General features: G+C 34.2%; 1 protein-coding gene and 1 pseudogene across 1 annotated transcript; one reads left to right on the forward strand and one right to left on the reverse strand.

Annotated features, from left to right (window-relative positions):
* The first annotated feature begins 194 nt into the window (after positions 1-194).
* On the forward strand, positions 195-11,326 carry LOC120140446 (ubiquitin-conjugating enzyme E2 4-like). The gene is made up of 6 exons (XM_039155435.1): positions 195-298; positions 8,773-8,852; positions 9,246-9,360; positions 9,522-9,574; positions 9,672-9,800; positions 11,039-11,326. Exons 1-6 carry the CDS (start codon positions 255-257, stop codon positions 11,170-11,172), a joined length of 555 nt encoding a protein of 184 aa, XP_039011366.1. The 5' UTR covers positions 195-254; the 3' UTR covers positions 11,173-11,326.
* Positions 11,327-12,874: 1,548 nt separating this feature from the next.
* LOC120140555 lies at positions 12,875-17,288 on the reverse strand (annotated as a pseudogene).
* Between the last annotated feature and the right edge of the window lie 4,100 nt (positions 17,289-21,388).

Here is a 21,388-nt window from a genome sequence, read left to right on the forward strand (position 1 = left end):
TGTTTTTTCCTATTAGTATATCACTAAATCATTAATATTGAAATGTAATCTTTAATTTAATACATTTTAACAAATTTCAAATAATTATATATATTTAACATTTTCACATGGAAGTTACTGGAGCGTAAAAAGTACACAGGTGGCTGCACATATATATAAGATCCTGGATACACTCATTGATGCCTGAACAACTTGTCTGTGGTTGCTTTTTCCTTTCTCCTTCTATTTTGTTCTCTCTAAAATATCCCAAAACAATGTCTTCACCAAGCAAACGCCGTGAGATGGACTTGATGAAACTGTAAATGATTCTATTTTACCCAAACTACATCTAAATGAATTTCTCTATATTATTTTTGGGGTGAATTCACGAGATAATGTTCTCGAACTTTTTTATTCACGATATAATGCACATTCCAGATTAATTGCTGGGATGGGGTGAATTCTACAGTGATCTCGTAGGACGCCATGCAATCCAGGCGATCTTGTAGGACGCCATGCAATCCAGGCGACATACCATACGGGTGACATACGAGCCATACAAGCCATATACGAGCCACGAGCCAATGGAGAGGTCGCCATGCAGTATTATACGAGGAGAGGTCGCCATGCAGATGAGCCAGCCAATGGAGAGGTCGCCATGCAGACGAGCCAGCCAATGGAGAGGTCGCCATGCAGTCTGGGCGACCTTGTAGGTCGCCATGTAGTCCCGGCGACCTTGTAGGTCGCCCCGGCGTCACCTAGCTCAAGAGACCATGCATGCACATGCAGCCAAGATTACTTCACGTGCTCCTGCTCCCCGCTGCATGCCTACAGCTATTGATGCCATGTGATCCTAGCTCACGAGACCATGCATGCACTGAACCATTGCTGTGGGTGAAATAATTGAGGCAGCCGGTTATATATGGGGTGTGCAAATCGCAAGAACATAAAAGAAAGATCTCACATAAAAGAAAGAAAGAAAGGGAGAAGAGATTGCAGCCGAGAAAGAAAGAAAGGGAGAAAGAAAGGAAAGTAAGAAGAAGAAAGGGAGATAAGGTAAATTTGTTTATATTTAAATTAGTTTATTATTATAAATGTTAATTAGTTTATTAGTTTAGGGTTATATGATTGTTAGTTTAAGTTATAGTATACATAAATTAAAAATTATTTAATTAGTATATGTTTGATAGTTATATAGTTAAAAAATAATTAATTAGTTTGTTTTGTTAATAGTTAGTTATATAAAAAAATTATTTAATTAGTTTTTGTTAGTTAAATAGTTAAGTTATATTTGTTTGTTGAATATATATATATAAAAAATTAGTTAGTAAGTTTATTAGTAGTATATATATGAAAAAATAGTTTATTAGTTAGTTTTAGTTATATAAAAAGATATTTTATTAGTTGTTTAAGGGTTTGGTGTTTAAGTTTAACTTATATTTTAAAAAGTTTAGTTTGTTAGTTTATTAGTTTATTATATTATAAGTTATTATATTAAAGTTTTGTGTTGAAAATTAGTTAGTTAGTTTATATTAGATTATATTAAATGATTTTTTAAATATTGTTGTTTAATTTTTTTTACAGATTCATTCCAATGGCTGACCAAATTCCACTGTTGAGGCTTGACAATGAACATATTTCAAGTCATTTGGGAATAATGGTGAAAAAAATATTTGTTTAATGAATTATAATTAATAAATATTTGAATATTATTTTATGATTGTGATAATTTTTTTGAAATATTTAATTGTAGGAGGACGAGCAGCGAGTCCTTCGTCTTCGACTACATAAAGTGCCCAAGCCACACCCACTGATAGAAGAAAATTTGCAAGAGGCAGGATTTTGGTATATAACATTTGTGCGAGATTACAAGTTGGTCCCAGGTTTGATCAGTGCGTTGATTGAACGTTGGAGACCAGAAACGCACACGTTTCATTTGCCGTGTGGCGAATGCACTATAACTTTGGAGGATGTGGCAATGCAACTCGGGGTCCAAACTAATGGGATGCCGGTGGTAATGTCACATGAGTTTAATAAGGTGGAACAACTTTGCAACTTGTTTCTTGGGAAAGCGCCCGTACCACCAGAGTGTAAAGGGTGGCGGGTGAGGTTGTCATGGTTGAAGAATGAATTTCAACTTCAATCAAATAGTACAGAGCACGAAATTATATATGCAACACGAGCATATATATTACAATTGATTGGGGGAATTTTGATGCCTGATAAATCCGGTAGTTATGTTCACTCTCAGTATCTTCTTTTTTTAACAAATTTTGAGAATTGTAGGCAATATAGCTAGGGTTCGACGATATTGGCATTCTTGTATCGTGAGATGTGCAAGGCGTCATTGGTCGTGAATGATAATAATACAGTAGAAATCGGTGGATGTCTGTTGCTGCTACAATCATGGGCTTGGCATAGACTTCCGTTTTTGACACCGATTAGTCGGACTGCGGTTGACTTTCCACTTGCCGGAAGGTAATATGAATCCTCTATTTTAATATAAATATTAATTAAAAAATATTTATTTTGATTAAAATTATTGAACAAAATGTCTCTATTTTTGTTTTGATTGATATACAGATGGAGGCATAAAATTGAAGGCACAGGGTTGGTGCACAATAACATTAAAGAGTTCAGGTTGAAGATCGACATTAAGGCCAAAAAGGAGGTATGCATAATCTGTATTTTTTAATTATTATTTAAATTAACATTAAGATCGACATTAAATTGTTTTTGTAATTTTACAGTTTAATTGGAGACCATACATGAATGAAGAATTATTTGCGTTGATACCGCACGATATTTTAGATGGGTTTCAATATTGGTGTGCTGTTACACCATTGATCAATTTTGCTTTTGTTGAGATCCAATTTGGGGATAGAGTGCTGAGGCAATTCCACTTCCACCAACCTATTCCGCGAAGTCCATGGGATCATGACCTCCTCCAAAACTTAGATGGTCGTCGTCCAGTGAATTGGGTTGAGACGCATGACGACCTGCACAGATTTGATGGTCGTCGTAAAGAAAGCGTTAATTGGGTTGAGAAGCATGCAACCTACATTAATGCTTGGAACAATAGGGCTTCATTCATGCCAACTCTTGACGCCATTCAAGACGACGACTTTAATTTTGAGACTTCGGCTTACCTTGCTTATTTTTTGGATAATGGAAAGTCGTTCCTCACAACAATAGTAGAGAGGCGACAATTTTTGAGGTTTAAGAAAAGATTTGGTAAAGCTGAATACTCTCTACCGAGTGGGAGTGGGAGTGGGAGTTCATCTCTACAACCTGAAGCGGAAATGACCGATGTGGATAATAGCGCACCACAATCATTGCATCACGCAGTTGATGATTCTACTGTCCCGGCATACATACCAGAGTTTGTGCAGCCTGAGGCACCCATCTATTCTCCTACGTTTTCGTCGACGTATGACTTTGAACACATGACAGTTCAAATACCCCCAATGAATGAGGGGGATGGGTACAATACTCCTGAGCCACAACGGCCACAACGTATCAGACGTCCACCCCGACATTATCATTCAACAACACCCCGGCATCGACAACAATTGTAAACTCGTTTGCTATTTATTACAAATTATTTATTGAAATTAGACTAGTTTTTTTAACCTTAACAATGATTTTTAGTATCAAATCATTATTATTAGTATTAAATCATTAAATATTTAAATCATTATTAAATCATTATTATTAAATCATTAGTATTAAATCATTACTAAATTATGAAATCATTAGTATTAAATCATTATTATAAATAATTACTAAATAATAACTAAATAATTATTATAAAATCATTATTATAATAATTATTATCAAATCATTACTAAATCATCAAATCATTAAATATTTAAATCATTATCAAATCATTAGTATTAAATCATTATTATAAATAATTACTAAATAATAACTAAATAATTATTATAAAATCATTATTATAATAATTATTATCAAATCATTACTAAATCATCAAATCGTTAAATATTTAAATCATTATTAAATCATTTTTATAATGATTATTACTAAATCATTTTTATAATGATTATTATCAAATCATTACTATAATGATTATTATCAAATCATTACTAAATCATCAAATCATTAAATATTTAAATCATTATTAAATCATTAGTATTAAATCATTATTAAATCATTAGTATTAAATCATCACTAAATTATTAAATCATTAGTATTAAATCATTACTAAATTATTAAATCATTAGTATTAAATCATTATTATAAATAATTACTAAATAATAACTAAATAATTATTATAAAATCATTATTATAATGATTATTATCAAATCATTACTAAATCATCCAATCATTAAATATTTAAATCATTATTAAATCATTAGTAACAAATCATTATTAAATCATTAGTATTAAATCATCACTAAATTATGAAATCATTAGTATTAAATCATTACTAAATTATTAAATCATTAGTATTAAATCATTATTATAAATAATTACTAAATAATAACTAAATAATTATTATAAAATCATTATTATAATGATTATTATCAAATCATTACTAAATCATCAAATCATTATTTATTTAAATCATTATTAAATCATTTTTATAATGATTAATAAATACATAGAAATATATATGATTACTAATGATGAGGCCTATATCTTGGTAAATTAGGACAATTGTTTTTTGAATGGCCTTCACCCCTACATAATCCGCATCTCTTTGTTTGACCTCTCTCTCTAGCATGGAAATCCATACTGGTATGAATACGAGTGGACTCAGGTCGACCCTTTGGACTTTTGCGAAGCATTGGATTTGGCAGCCATTCGTCATGATCTTTTCTGAGCCAATATGATTCATTTGGTATCTGTCTGAACTCATAGCTGTAGACATTTAATATCCTACGTAAGTGAAAGCACTCATCAACATAAGTGTATGCGCTTACACCAGCATACATACATGCTGCGACTGCATGAGCACATGGATATTTCCATGCCTGAAAACGACCACAATCACACCATTTATGTCGTAAATCAACTCTAAATGTTTGGTCTTCTCCTCCGACGTTACGGCGTATGCACGACACGACAAAAGTATGACCAACTCGGTCGAAATTATGAACAACCATTGATGTTGCCAATCGCTCATTTGCTTCCATTGATTCCACCACTGTAGGAGCCCAAGTTTTACCTCTATTTATAAGACTCTCTATTTCTTTGCCTTTGTCCGACCAAACTTTACTCAATCTAAAGTACGTCTCTTTCATCACACTCGCAATTGGGAGATGGCGTGTACCTTTTAGTACCGAATTAATGGCCTCAGCAAGGTTTGTGGTCATATGTCCGTATCTCCGACCTTCATCATATGCTTGTGACCATTTTTCCCGCGGTATTTTTGAAGCCCACTTCCAAACACGCTGATCATCGTAAAATACCTTCAAATTCTCCAATCTCTTGTCAAAATTTGGTCGACGTAGTTCGTATCCTGTTCCATAATATATTGTGTTAAACCGCAATTAAAAAAACCACGTAAAAAATACACAAATATTGAAAATAAAACTTACCCATGCTGACTATCTCGCTACGAATATGTGCGTTATGAAACTGGTCGATACTATTCTTGCCAATATGACGGATACAAAAATGTTGGATATGCATACGGAGGTATCCAACGACTTCCTGGTCGTTCAATTGCCGCCAAAATACCCGTTCCTCTATCGGATATCAAGCAAACTCCATCTTCACGAACGACATATTGACGTAGATTGGTCAGAAAGAAATCCCAAGCCTCTGTTGTCTCTCCCTCAACAATGGCGAATGCAATTGGGAAGATATTTCGCTCACCATCTTGAGCAACTGCCATCAAAAGTACATGCCTATATTGACCATACAACCACGTACCATCTACGTGGATCATACGTTTGCAAAATGGAAATCCTTCAATACATGCCTTGAATGCCCAAAATAGTCTATGAAATATTTTCTTCCCTGGCAGAAGTTGACCTTCTTCGTCATATGCGGGCATGGTTTGAGACTTCACTATAGTTCCTGGGATAAATCGCTTCATTGCTTGTAGCAAATGTGGTAGCTCATTGTACGATGTATCCCAATCTCCATACGTCAACTTCATTGCCTTCATTTTCGCATTCCACACCTTGCCATATTTACTTGATATCCAAATTGGCTTCGAATAGATGCAGCTAACACTGAACAAGATATCCTTGGATCCTTTTCAACCATCGCCTTCACGTATTCACATATTACATCGGAGTCCAATAGTCGGTGGTCTTGTTCGATGAAGTTTCGCAAACACGTGTGTGGACCATTGTACCTCGTGATGACCCAAACATCGTGCCTTTGATTTTTCGACACTCTGATCTTCCACTTGCACTCTAGGCCATATTTTACACACTTCGCGTATAGGGTTTTCTGGTTGGACTCTGCAACATGGATATCAACATGGCATTTGATGCAATACTCTTTAATAGCCAGCGTAGCTTCATTTTTTCCTCTGAATTGCACCCCAACTGAAAATTCACCAGAATTATCGAATGATGCAGTCATTTGGTATGGAGGTAAATGTGGCATGTCTGGGAATTCAGGTGCCCTCATCGCATCATAGTCTATCTCGTACATGTGAGGAGTAGCTTCATACGGTGCCGGAACTTCATCAATTGCACCTCCACCAAAAATATTTTCGTCACCGCCCAAAACGGGTTCTTCGGTTTCTTCATCTTCGCTTGAATCATCATGAATTTCTCCCCATCGATTTTCAGCGTCAATATCAACAACCAATTCCGGTATGTTTCTCGTCTCACACTCTTCTGTTGCAGATGTCCCCCCCGACTTCATTTACACTTTTCAATAGTGCCATAAAACTGTTTGGGAACATGTATGTCGGCTCCTCAAACTGACTATATAAAGTCATTTCAGATGGATTTTGAGCCACACCTCTTGATGACCCCAGGAACATCACATATGTTATGCACATCAACAAATAACTCAATAACTGCTATATTGGTTAACTCATGTAATCGAACCATGGTTCCAATATCATCATCTTCTTCAAGTGGAACTGCAGCATATTTGACTGGGTTGGGGCATATCATAAACCTATACCTCAAACCATCAACTGCAACTCGAATTTTTCTTTCTATCTTATGCTTCATTTCTATAAATGTGATCTCTTTTTTGAACATCATATTTATTGGTTTTTCAGACTGAAAAACTACTCCGATCTCATTTTCCATAATCTGTCCATTATAATGGACAATCGTGAAAAAGTTGTTGCTCATTTCCTTTCCTTTCCTTTCCTTTATTGTTTCTTTCTTCGAATCAATATGTACGTGGAAAAATGTTGTGGAATAATGCTCTGTACGTGTAAAAAATTATTTCTTTAAACAACAATAAATTAAAAAAATTAAATTTATATAATCTAATATATTATAATATAACTTAAACTAATAAACTATTTCTTTATTATAATATAATTTAGTTAAAATAACAAACTAACAAACTAATTAAGCACTAATTAACTTTTTAATATTTTAACTTAAACTTCAACAAACAACCTAATATACGTTTAAACACACTAACAAATTAATTAAATATTTTTTACATTTAATAACTTAAACTAAGAAACTAATTAACTAATTTTTTATATAATCTAATATAACTTAAACTAACAATTTAATATAATATAACTTAAACTAACAAACTAATAATTTATACTAACAAACTAATTAACTAAATTTCTGTTTTATCCTAAACCCTAAACTAACAAACTAATTATTTCATAATTTCATATTAATAAACTAAATTAAACAATTAAAAATTACATCACAAACGATGTTTGAGCCTTTATCTCCATTTCCTCTTCTTCTTATTTTCCTTTCATTTCCTTTCTCTCGCCAAATTTTCTTTCTTATGATTCTACCCTAAACCCCTCATATCCAATATATAATGATATTTCAACGGTTGGTAGGTAAGCTGCAATCAATTTGAGCTGTATAATTCACGTTGAAAGCTGTAAATTTTTCAACCGTTGAACGTTGCAATAATACAACACAGCTGATTTTATGCTGCACCAATACAGCTATGATAACAATAGTGAACAGTCTCGAAGCTATGGCATGAGGACCAGCTATGGCTAGAAGCTAGGGCACGAATCTATGACACTTTGCAGCTCAAATCATGCTGCAATAATACAGCTATTACAGCTGCATGCATGAGTCTCCTGAGCAGATGTAAGAGGAATCACGCGAGGAATAGGTTCTCCTGAGCAGCTGCAAGTGGAGAGGATTGTATGGCTACCTATCCTGCATGGCCCAAAGTTGTTCAGTCCAAGCATGGACTGCATGGTGACCTTTGGCGAGCTGGGCGTGCATGGAGGTCGTTGGGCGTGCCTGGGCGTGCATGGAGGTCGTGCATGGGCGTGCATGGAGGTCGTTGGGCGTGCATGGGCGTGCATGGAGGTGCTGGTAGGTCGCAGGGCATGCATGGCGACCTACCAGGTCGCTGGGCGTGCATGGAGGTGCTGGTAGGTCGCAGGGCATGCATGGCGACCTAGTAGGTCGCCGGGCGTGCATGGCGACCTAGTAGGTCGCCGGGCGTGCATGGCGACCTACCCCCGGAACTGTAGACCACACCACCTGAGCAATTAATCTGGCGATCCCACTATCTCGTGAAAAAAAAAATTTCAACGCATTATCTCGTTGATTTTACCATTATTTTTGTGTTGGTTTTGTGATTATTATTTTTTTTTTTGACGAATTTTTTTGATTTTTTTACTAGGATGATGAGTGACTACAAGGTCGAGATGATCAATGATGGGATGCAGGAATTTTATGTTGAATTCAATGGACCAAAAGACAGTAAAAACATCGTTTCTTTAAGCCCTTTTCCTCTTGTTCTTTAATTTTTCTTTTATTTCCGTGATCTATCTCTTTGCTTTCTTCTCTTGGGTTTTCTTATTTATCTGAAAAGTTGCGTTCTTTTTCTCATTTATCTGATTATTTTTGCTGGGTTTTTTTCTTTTTTGATGATTTTGAAGTTTGAAGATTAGTAATTGTATATATTTGTGTTTTCTGGCTTATTTGTTCTTATCTGAGCTGCCACTTTTGTATTTTCTTTAGTTATTTGAATTTTCTAAATGAGGATGGGGTTTGTTAATAGATTTTGTTTCTGGGTATTTTTAGACTAGAGCCAAATAAGGATGATTATTTTATTGTTTTTCCATACGTATTATCTGATATGAAATGTAACAGGTCCTTACCATGGTGGTGTGTGGAAGATTAGGGTGGAGCTCCCAGATGCTTATCCTTATAAATCTCCATCAATTGGCTTTATAAACAAGATCTACCACCCAAATGTTGATGAAATGTAAGGTTCTTATATGTTATTTTTTTTTCTAAATTTGGCTGTTTTTAGCTTTCTTTAGTGGCAGTATTAACATTATGAGGAAATTTTAGAATGATTAACTCTGGTTTTGACTTTTAAATGATCTATTATGGTTTAAGATGTCTTTGAGCTATGAGTTTCAGGTCTGGTTCTGTTTGCTTGAATGTCATCAACCAGACTTGGAGCCCTATGTTCGGTAAATGTTGCACGATATTCGATTTCCTTATTCTTTCTTGCTTTAATTGTATGTTGATGTTACTGTTGAACTTGACAATCCTTATGTTCAATTTCAGATCTGGTAAATGTGTTTGAAGTATTCCTTCCTCAACTTCTTTTGTATCCCAACCCATCAGACCCATTGAATGGAGAAGCTGCTGCTCTTATGATGCGTGACCGTGCTGCCTATGACCAAAGAGTTAAAGGTAATAATTTTTGCATAAGCTTTTATACGTTATGTAAGCTTTCATTTCACTTTAAGAATGCCTAACTCAAAAGTTAAGGTATTTATCTCAATTTCTGGTTTTTCTAAAGCCAATGAAGCCATAGTCAGGCAGCTGGCCAGTGAGCTTACAAGAACTTTTCTCGGCTACCTACATGAGATCTTAAATCTCATATGTTGGGAGAATGAAATGTGTTTTTATAAGTAGCACATAACTGCTTGCTCTACTCAGTTGACCAATGAGTAATGGCCATTTTATTGAGTTGTCAACAATTATGTTACTTGGACTTGGTCGTGTCAAATACGAGTATTTGTTTTACACTGTTATATTCAATTTTTTCAAGTTTTTCTATGTATTTTGGAGGTTCTTTGTTAGTTCATGTCCCCACACCCATGTCCGGATATGTGTCAGAAATGGGTACTTAAGCAAAATGAAGAGTTGGAACAACATGATTCTACAGTCTTGATCTTTGTCATCAGTCTAAAGTTGGCAGACACCAATCTCGAACTTCATCATTAGTCTGAACTAGTTGTAGTTTTAGTTTTTGAATGAATAATTTTGTATCATTTACATGTTTTCCATTCAGGCAAAAAGGTTGATTATGGTACTAGTACTTGATGTTTGAAAATTACTTGGCTTATATGTCCATACAACATTTCCTTATCAGTGTCATATCCTTTTCTTCGTTTCTGCTTGTTCCATTTGACGGGATACTTGTGGATCATTTACTCTTCTTTTCGAGTTAGCAGGTTTTGTTTCAGTGGTGGTTTTCGTTACCCGCAAGTTACTTTAGAATCGCTATCATGCAAATTGAATCTTTTGTTGACCTTGTGACAATAATTTTATTTAATCTTCTGCAAACTTGGAGGTAGGTGGATTTGGTACGTATGTGACCTAAAGTAATTTGAAATTGGAAAATCTTTGATTCTTTTCATGGTTCGACGTACGCTGTAAACCTCAGGTGTTCTTGATTGAAAAAAGTAAAAAAAGTTCTCGTAAGAGAAATGAGTTAATTTTCTAGTGAGTATCAATTGTTTAAGATTACTATAGGATGACTAAGAAGTTGATAAGTTGTGGCAACTCGAAGTTTGACGAGATTCGAAGACGTGCTTGCTGGCATTGTAAATATTGTTCTCTCTGCAGAAACGTTCATCGGTTTTCAGCCTTTTAATATATGCCAATCAATCTGCAATGCTGATGTCTTTTTTTGGGTTTTTCAGAATATTGCGAGAAATATGCCAAGCCAGAAGACATTGGAGCAAAAGCAGAAGACAGGTCCAGTGATGAAGAGCTGAGTGAAGATGAATTTGCTGCCTCCGATGACGAGGAAATTGCCGGAAAAGCCGATCCTTAGGCCAACAGCATGTGAAAAAACCCTTTCACTACATAAATTTATCTGTGTTTTTGTACATTGATATTTTCAGCTCCTGTAAATTAAATCAACCGTTGCTTTGATATTTCAAAACATTCATCCTCTGTTTTAAGCCTGAACAAAGCTTGTTTCTGCTTATGGCTTCTTCTGTTTAAGTGATTGCATGAATTAAAAGCTTTTACCATGGGAATCTCCATGGCCAATCAGGAAAAATGTATTGAAGTCTCGAGTAAAAGCACCAAAAAGCAAATAACCTTGGATCTTGTTATTCTGACATGTTCGGTTTATGACAGAGCTGCAGAAGAAGTGTTGAAAGAGTAAGCAATAACATCAGTATTGGTAAATACTGCCTTACATCGTACACTGCCACTGCACACTCCACGTTCAATCATCATTACATCCCCCAATCTGTCATTTTAGCTATTGTAGAGAAAGAAAATAACCCTTTACGCCAGGGTATTTTTCTTCCTCAATTTCGTCAAGTTGTCCTTCAACTTTTCTGATTTCATCAATCAAGTCCTCCAAGTCTCTAAATTATTCAATTATGTCCCGCATGGCTCTTTGACAAAGTTTTCCGGCTCGGAGAATGAATCATACAGTAGCTCGGCACTCAAAGGAAGCCACAGTAAATACTACATGATCTACAAATCACGCCCTTTTCAATTAAGATGGTTTTAAAACCCTGAGTCGAAAGATAAAATCCAAGACACCCTGAGAAAATAATACATTTCCTTTGTTGAGGATTCCTACCAATCATGCAATCAAAAGATCCCTCAACAAATGCATATTACCTCAACTTAGATTTTAATGAAGCCACATCCGATGTGCATGATCCAAATAATTTCCCCGAGGTGGCATTTACGTAGTATGAAACGTATCATTCATCCGAATGAACAAATATGCAATATCTAAATATATATCAGGTATAGAATGACTTAACTGAACTAAATCGCGATATTTGAAAGTACTATGGACTAGGGCTGTTCATTCGGGCTAAACCGAACCGAATTAACCAAACTTTTTTTTTCTTTAACCGTTAATCGAACCGAACTTTTTTTCAAACATATTAACCGAACCGAATAAATTTCGGTTAATTTTCGAATTAACCGAAATTTTTTTAAAATTTTCTAATTTATATAAAAATTAAATGCTTTTAATTAAAAAAAAGTTTATAATTAATTTAAATAATATATAATTATAAAATAAAAATTTCAGATAAATTTTTTAATTAATTAATATTGATTTAGGTTTAAAAGTTATTGGATCTTAAATTATTAATTAGATTTTAAATGGTTTGAACTTAACCCATATGTTATATATAATATATTTAATATTTTTTAATTAAAAAAATAGTTTACAATTAATTTAAATAATATATAATTATAAAATAAAAATTTTATATAATTTTTTAATTAATTAATATTGATTTAGGTTTAAAAATTATTAGATTTTAAATTATTAATTGGGCTGAACTCATATGTTATATATAATATATTTAATATTTAAAATTTAATTTCGATTAATTCGATTAATTAACTGAATTCGAACTGAATTAACCGTTAACCGAATTTTAAAAATTTTCTTAACCGTTAACCGACCGAACTAATTCGGTAACCGAACCGAATTAACTGAACTAATTCGATTCGATCGGTTAACCGAATTAATTCGGTTATTTGAACACCCCTACTATGGACTAATTCAACTTATGTTTGAGAATATAAACCAACAATTCTTGCTGAAATCTTGCTGCTATACTAACCTTCATCTAAATAAATGTATACATTTATATGATTTTTTTTAATTAATCATTGATATCCGATCTATTGACCGACTAATCCAGATCGAATACTGCAGAGGCGAAGGCAATCCTCCCAACCCAGTTTGCTCTATTCGCAAACGCTAGGCTTCGAACCCCTGACCTTGCTTAAAGAACCTAATGCCTCATCCCACTAGATCAACTGAAAACTAATACTATTTCTAATTGATATGCATACATTCAACTGTACAAAAGGTTAATTTTGCTCATAACCCCAGCAAAATTTTCCTACTCCAAATTTTTCATAGATTCTGATTCGCGGGGGTTGACTGACTTCTTCTCAGGAATTTCAGGCTTCACCATGGCTGGTTTTCCCGAACCAACACCTTTGGCAGAAGGGCTAACCGACTTCTTCTCAGGAATTTCAGGCTTCCCCGTGGCTGGTTGTCCCAAGCCAACTCCCTTGGCAGAACTCGATGATGGCTCTATTGTAAGTGAAGATGCTTCATCTCTAGAAGCATACCAGGAATTTCCACACGCAATACATTCCAACTGAAACGGAAATATGGAAGTTTAAAGAAGGTTTAATGGTTATAGATGAAAACGAATATCTGAATATATATTCAAGAACAAATGTGGTCACTATGCAGTTATCCCAAGATTTCCAGAAGATGTCGAGAAACCCAATACCTACCGAGAAGTACAGTCATAATACTCGTCCTTCAAGTTAAACTATCTAGAAGAAATATAATATGATACTTTTGTATCCATCTATTTCAGGCAGGAAAGATTTACAATACCATCTTGTACGCCTGATACATACTTGTCTATATGATGCTCTTATAAACATGTAATCTCTATCCAAAAACAATTGTCCTCTTACTTGACACTGTTAGTGAACTTCTAGTCATTGTCTGAAATCTTGCACAAAGACAACGATCAAATTGACAACATTATGCATAGGGATCACAGATCCAAACCTGTAGTTTGGATTATTAATATCTTGTACATAAACAAGTTAAAAATGTGTGCATTTACATGACTAGCTACTAGCTAGAGCGAAACACAAACAAAGATGTACTAACTCAATTTGGTTGCCGTAATAGCAATCCAAACTGATTCTTAGTAATAGTGATGGAATCAGAGAAGAAAATATGAGATAACCTGGTAGCGGTCTCCATGTCCTGCTTGGATAATGTCCCTTAGACGGACTTTAAATTCACTGCATCTTGAGCACCGGGCATCAGTCATCTGTTTTAAGAGTAATAGAAAGATTAGTTAGCACATGTCAACCATAATAACAAAAATGCTATCAGAATTTTTTTCATGAATTAGGCGGAGAGAATGACCTGTATGCGCTCAAATTCATCGGGTTCTTTTTTGGCTGTCTCTTCAACAGTTAAACCCTCCTACAGTTGAACACATTAGTCACAATACAATACTCTGTTTCACAGTGGGCTGCCCCCAGAACCCAAGTAGAGTGGCATAAAAAAACTAGTCAGACTGTAAGGTTAAATTTCGTCAAGTCCTTGACGTATTGAAACCAGTTAGTAGGCTAATAAATGGCCAATAGATAACCACGTTAAGAGCCAACCCATTTCCACCTACATGAGGTAGCTTAAACTGACATGAAAGATTAGAAACCAACACCCTAATAGATTATACCTTTAACTCGGCAGGTGTCATGTTAAGTATTATTGAAGGTTCCAATTCTCCGTTTAGTAGACGTCGAGCTAGCAATGAGTTGTTCTGTGAAAAAGAAACAAGAATGTCATCATAAATCGAAACAAGGGAGATATCCATTTAGGCTCATAAGCAGAAAGCTCTCGACCTTCAGGTTGAACATAAGCTGCCGTAACTTCTGGTTATATTTCATGTCAGGTGAAAAAGCATCATGTGAGGACTTCTCAAGTGCAGTTACAGCAGAAACAGCAGCATCTGGCCACTGAAAAGACTTTCAACCCTGCAAATGGAGGAGGACAATAAATATTGTGCAAACCATAGCATCTCTTTAATCGACAACTACCTACTCCTATTGATCATCACATGGGGGGGGGGGGGAGAAAGATATCCCCACTATAAAAGGTAAAAATAGGCAAGAAAGTCGCTGCACACATTTGAACTCTTCTCTTGAGATCCATTTGCAGTTCCTGAACTCTTGGTGTCTCTTTCAGGTTCCAAGCTATCAGAACCACCTTTGTTTTGTCATCAAGTTCAGGAGAACTACACATGTATTGAACAGCTTGGAGAAGCCTCTCCATCCACTTATCGCGATGGGTTACTCCAGTTAGCACCTTAGCTTTTGACAAAATTGTGTAGTATTCACTAGTATTACTTGTACAACAGCTTCCAGGAGTTTCAGCTTTCAGGTGTTGATCAGACCTAGTAGTTCCTTCATCACTCCTCGTAACATTAAGAGGTGAAATGTTCTTTTTCCTGAGAGCTCTTTTCGACTTCAACTGCTCTTCCTGATCGACAACTACAGCAGCAGCAGCAGCATCAGTCTCAAGGTCAGGGAGATCTCCCAAACGTGACAAAGTTTTCTGAACAAGTAGATCTATCTCATGCTGTTTACTATCCTCATAATCTTTATCAGTTAGCTTCCAAAGTTTCCTTTCCACAGTGTCATAAACTCTCTGCACAATAAAACCTGGATGCTGTTTACGTTTTGGATGTTGCTTATGTATGGGAACAAAGTGCACAACACACTTGTGCATCACAGATTCAGCTGGAACCTCATCCCGATGGAAGCTACAGAACATCTCTCTGGTATCACGTGATTGCCAGCTTCCGCCACCTTTTTCTCAGCCTCTTCAGGGCGATAAAACCACTGGCCAGTAACCATAATGATCCCACCTTTAGTCTGACTAATGTCCTATCAAAAAAACAAAGCTTCGTTATATGCAAAGGAAGCTACTAAAAGGTCTTTTGAAAACAAAGAAACTAAAAATGTAATACCAAACAATGCAATTACCTTAATGATTGCCACATAAGGCTTCTGCTCCTGATCTTCAGGAACTAAAAGAACCGGATCTTCCTGTAGAGGGGCACTAGAAAACATAAATAATGACATAAGGATGCAAAGTTACAAAATAGCAAAATTGATCATTATAGTGAAGAGTAACAATATCCAAATTTCCTAACTACAGCTGCAAACAAAATAAAACAGAATGCCACAAAAAATGAGCCACTATAATCTTCGGTAACAACTTTTCTCAAAGCAGTTCTACAAGCATACTCACTTGTAAGATTCACGAAATATTAGTTCCAACTGCTATGAATGTCATCATAATGAACCGAAAAAGCAACAAAATAAACATAATTCATAACAATTATACTTATTTAAAAGGGTAACTGAAAAACATAAAACAGAACCAAAATTAGAACTCATTTATACCAGGAATCAATATTTCATTTCAGCTTTCTTTGACCACAATGGCACAATCCCTGAGAAGCTAAAGAAAGCATTATCACTCTTCACAAGATTGGAAACATCAATAAACAAAAGTCCAAAATGGTAAGAGAAAAGTATCCATTTTTCCAACCACAACTGAAAATAACACAAAAACCGAAATTGGCACAAAGAAATATTAAGACCAAAAGCCTTATCCACTGAACTCTTCAAAATTAAAATTGGAAAAATGACCCAGGGAAGCCACCAACCCACTCAAAGAGGAAAAAGCACTTGACAATACATTGAAATCAATTAAGCAATCTGACAATTATAAAAACACCCAGCAAATCGGATAATTAGTTTATATAAAGAAGTTCAAACAAATGAACCAACAAGCTAAAATGTCCAAAGCCCCAATTCCAGCAAAACCTATCACCAATGCCGCGCAAAAGACAGGCTTCCATCAACAGAAACCCTAACTTCAGAATCCGAACAGTCAAAAAAAGAGCAAAACCCCTAAAAACCCAAACTGCCAGTAAGAAACTTACGAGATCATATCGATTGCCATCGAACTCAAAAGCTTCATAATGACTCCTCCTCCCTCTTCCTTTCCCGGAAACCCTAACAACATCCCCTATCGGCTTCGCATCCTCTTGAACTGGCTCTTCCTCATGTTCTTCCTCTTTTTGTTCTTCTTCCTCCGTGTCCTCGTCCTGCTTTTTCTTCTTATTCTTCTTCTTCTTCTTCATTTCCTTCCCATCCTCTTCATCGTCCTCTTCTAGTAGCTTCATTTTCTTTCTCTTCCTTTCCGGCCTCGTATCTTCGGGTCGGGACCGTCGGGGAGGTATCGGAGCTTCGTCCTCGTCGTCGCTAGTGGAGACCTGAGAGAACCTTCGGTTTCCCATTTCGTACCAAGGCTTTTTTTTTGCGGGTACTTTCGAGGGGTTTTTAAATAGCAAACCTTGTTTCCTTAATACATTACCATAATGTCATCCTAAAAAATGTGTTTTTTTAATAAATGGAACTACAAAACTTTACCTTTATTTTTTCAATATATAATGTGCTATTTTTTAATACTATGATCATGGAATTATTGTAATTGTTTTTTTTATCGGATAATAAGTAATTAAATTGCTGGATAAATTACACACATAAGTCATTTTAAATTATGTATTAATTTTAATATTGAGAATATTTAAAACATATATTACTTTTTTAATAAAAAATATTTAAATTAAAATAATAAATTAATAAATCATCAATAAAATAATAATGTCTTCATTTTTATTAAAAAATATTAAAATTTTCAATTACAATTGTCAATCAATTATAATTCGTCATTGAACGTCATTCACAAAGATACAAATAATAAATTTATTCAAAATTGATAAAAACTTAAATAGATATTTAATAATGTTCTAATCTTTTTCTTTTTTTAAAAAAATGTTCTAATATATTATAATAATAGATCAACAAGACTAATTTAAAGTATATTATTCATCTTCTTAAAAGAATTTTTTTACTGTTTAGATTTTTAAATAAACTCCTAAAATTAAAGAAAATTTCAAAATCCAAAAAAAATATTTTTTATATTTAATTTATTAAACTTTAGAGATATTAAAAAATCTCTAAACTGAAAAAAGTGATTAGACAATGAAACGAGTTTATCAGTTTATAAAATAATAACAAAAATATCACATTACACTGATTTTCAACTACGGTGTCGCGGTCGTCTTTCGGATGGGCTTAGAATTGGGCTTCGACTTGAATAAATGGGTTAGAGTTGCCACCGATCATATTTATTTTTTTATCATTTAACATATTTTCAACTACCGTTTTAATTTGTCGGTTGTCTTAATCGCAAAAATTAAAAACTTAAATTAAAATTTAAAAGCCCGATTCGAATAGCTTACATTTGATCGATTGGAATTACTACTGAAAAAAGTCAAAAATATGTTAAATGATAAAAAAATAAATATGAAAAAAATAAAAAATATCAATATAATAATATTAATAAAATAAATAAATAAATAAATAAAGTTTAGCAACAAAACATAAAATAAAAAATAAAAAGGATTAAAAACCAAATAAAAAAACAATAAACAGGTTAAATTTTGAAATAAAAAGAAAAAGAAAAATGTAAAATAATAATAATAATAATAATAATAATAAATATTAACAAAAAACCGAAAAAAACAAATAAGTAAAAAAGGATCAAAATATAAACAATTAGAATGACAGTGGCTAAATCAAAAAGGAAAATAGTGGCTAAATTAAAACATGCATAAATTCCTAGGCCATTTTCGAATAAAACATAAATTAGTGACTAAATGCGAAAAATAATAAAATTCAAAATCCAAATTAAAATGATGAAAATTATATTTAGTGGCTAAAATATAAAGAGTACAACTTACAAGAACTGAAAAAGTGATTTACCTGTAATTATAGGTGACAAAAGCATGAAATATCCTGGAAAATAGGGACCTACTTCCAAATTTACCCATAAATTTAAAACACACAACCCCACTCTTATAATTTCACTTGCAAAGCTAAAAAAAACTTCCCCTTTGTTCAATATGCCCGAAGTCCAAACCCTAACTCTCTCTACATCACTCACCATGCAACGCCAACAGAGGAAAATCAAAGGTCGAACGGCTGACCACTGCCTTGGTGGCCGCTCCACACTCAAAACCCGACGAATGATGACCTCCTCCTCGACGAACAAACCTCGAAAGGCCAAGGTAAAAAACGGAACTCTCCTCTCTTAATTTTTAGATCGATCAAGGTTGCATGCTTTGAAAGTCAAGAGCTTTGTCTAAATGAAAACGTAGGACACTGCTCGGCGGTGGAAATAGGGGTATTTTCCCTCTCTCTATCTCTCCTTTTTTCTTAAGTTCGAATTGGTTGCTCCTCGTTCTCGTATTTTTTATCGTGTTTACCGGTATCTCCCCTTTGGTTCTCCCTTCTAGCGTTTAAATAGCCTAGTGATTGGCTATTTTTAGAGACATTTTTGTAACATCCCAAAATACGGGTTAGTGACTAAATTGTAAAACTTCAGAGTTTGGTGATTTAAGTAGGATATTTGTACAGTTCAATGATTTGTTCGGAAATATTTCCTGAAAGTTATTAGTAATTATCAAAGGAATTAAAGGGCAAAATGGTCATTTAGCATGAAAGATATTTTTCTTTCCCTATTATGAATGAAAAACGTGGGCTGGGGGGGGGGAGAGTTATCTGAAAACTCTTTCTTCTCCCTTCATTCTTCTCTCAACCGTGGAAGCTAGGTAAAGGTAAGGATTTTCTGATTTGTTGGTTATTTGTTGATTTTAAGGTTAAGTTTTGATCATTAGATGATAACTAAGCTTAAGGAAAGCTTAAGTTGTCTTATAATCAAAAGATGAAGAAGTTATAAGAGATTAAAGAAAATGAGTTTTTATATGAAATCATGGAAAAGAGTTGATAAGTTGAATTTAAAGTTAAATTTGACTTGTCATCATCCTAATTAAGGAATATGAAGTGTTAGAATTTTATTTAGAACATATTGAAATTTGAGTATGATTCTTGAATTTCATATGAAGGATAGGATTTTGAAGTTATAGATGATTTTCATGGATATAAGTTGGTTTAAGTGATGGTAGTTGAATTTAATGACATGATAGGGGTTTAAAATAGAAGAATTAAGTGAAGAATTGATGATTTTCGGGGTTAAAATACCAATTCTGGTTAGAGGGAACCGATACCCTATGAAGGGAATCGATTCCTCCTCTTGGACGAAATTTTTCCAGAATGTCCAGGGGGTATCGATTCCCCTGGGGGGGGAATCGATTCCCCCTAAAGGAAAATGAAATTGGGTTCAATAATCTGGCTTAAGTTGTTAACATCATGTTTATGGTTTAGGCTTCTGATAGTTGTTTTGAAATGTTATATTTATGTAGATATTGAGCCTAAACAAGTTCTGGAATAATCAAAGGATTAGAATCGATTCAAATCAAACAAGGCTAAGGTGAGTGCAATTTTTATTGTACTTATATTATTGAACAAACATTGGCTTGCGATGAGCCAGTGATGGAGTTACTACGGTAAGAAGTGACTCCTAAATTGTTATTTGATTTCATGATTTTTATAAATGTTACATGATATACATGCATACATGATTATGTTATGAGACACGACCATGTGAAATGAGAAAAGCTATGAGAATATATGAAATGACGTATGAATATGCAATATGTGATACATGTGATATGATATGAAATACATGGTTACACATACATGTGGTATGTGACAGAATAGAAAGAACAAGTGATGAGAAATGTATTCATCATAAATGCCCATAGTATATGATACGAGAGCTATAGGTATAGTTGGCATGCCAAGAGTCGAGGGTTTTGTAGTCCTTCGGGACGTAGTCCTTCGGGACGTAATGGTCCTACGGGATATATATAGCAGTCCTTTGGGATGAATACTGAACAAATGTTCGGTGCCCCATGAGGGAATTTATACGAGCTGTGGTGACAGCATTAGTGCACAACCTCAATGTACTCACATACCTATATTCTCAATAATATACATGGGCAGTACAATTGAAAGATAAATTAAAGTGAAAGTGGCACAAGAAGGTAAGTGTTACATGTGCATGACATGCTTATATATGTTATCATGTAATAGATACATGCATGTTGAAATGTCGTGATCAAATGATATGAATGCACACTCATGAATTTATTGTTAAATGTTTATTTATTGCCTCACTAAGTCTATGACTTAGCGTGTAAGTGATTTACACGTAGGTACCAAGAAACGTGAAGAGCAAGAATAGAAGTAGCAAGGACAGTATTATTACTTGAAGATCAGATCAGAAGTAATTGACAAAGTATGTATTTTGTTGTGCATAGAGTGTTGGCATGTAATAAGTCGTTAATTATGAGTACTCTGATCAAATTGGTATTTTGTGGTCTCTCTGATGTAAATTAAAGTATTTTGATTTAAACAAAGTTTTAAATTTACCCGGGGTATTTTCTTTAAGTGTCAAGTTTTGAAAAGTTAAT

The sequence above is a fragment of the Hibiscus syriacus genome, unplaced genomic scaffold (assembly GCF_006381635.1).
Source record: "Hibiscus syriacus cultivar Baekdansim isolate YM2019G1 unplaced genomic scaffold, ASM638163v2 tig00110785_pilon, whole genome shotgun sequence".
Lineage (NCBI taxonomy): Eukaryota > Viridiplantae > Streptophyta > Magnoliopsida > Malvales > Malvaceae > Hibiscus > Hibiscus syriacus.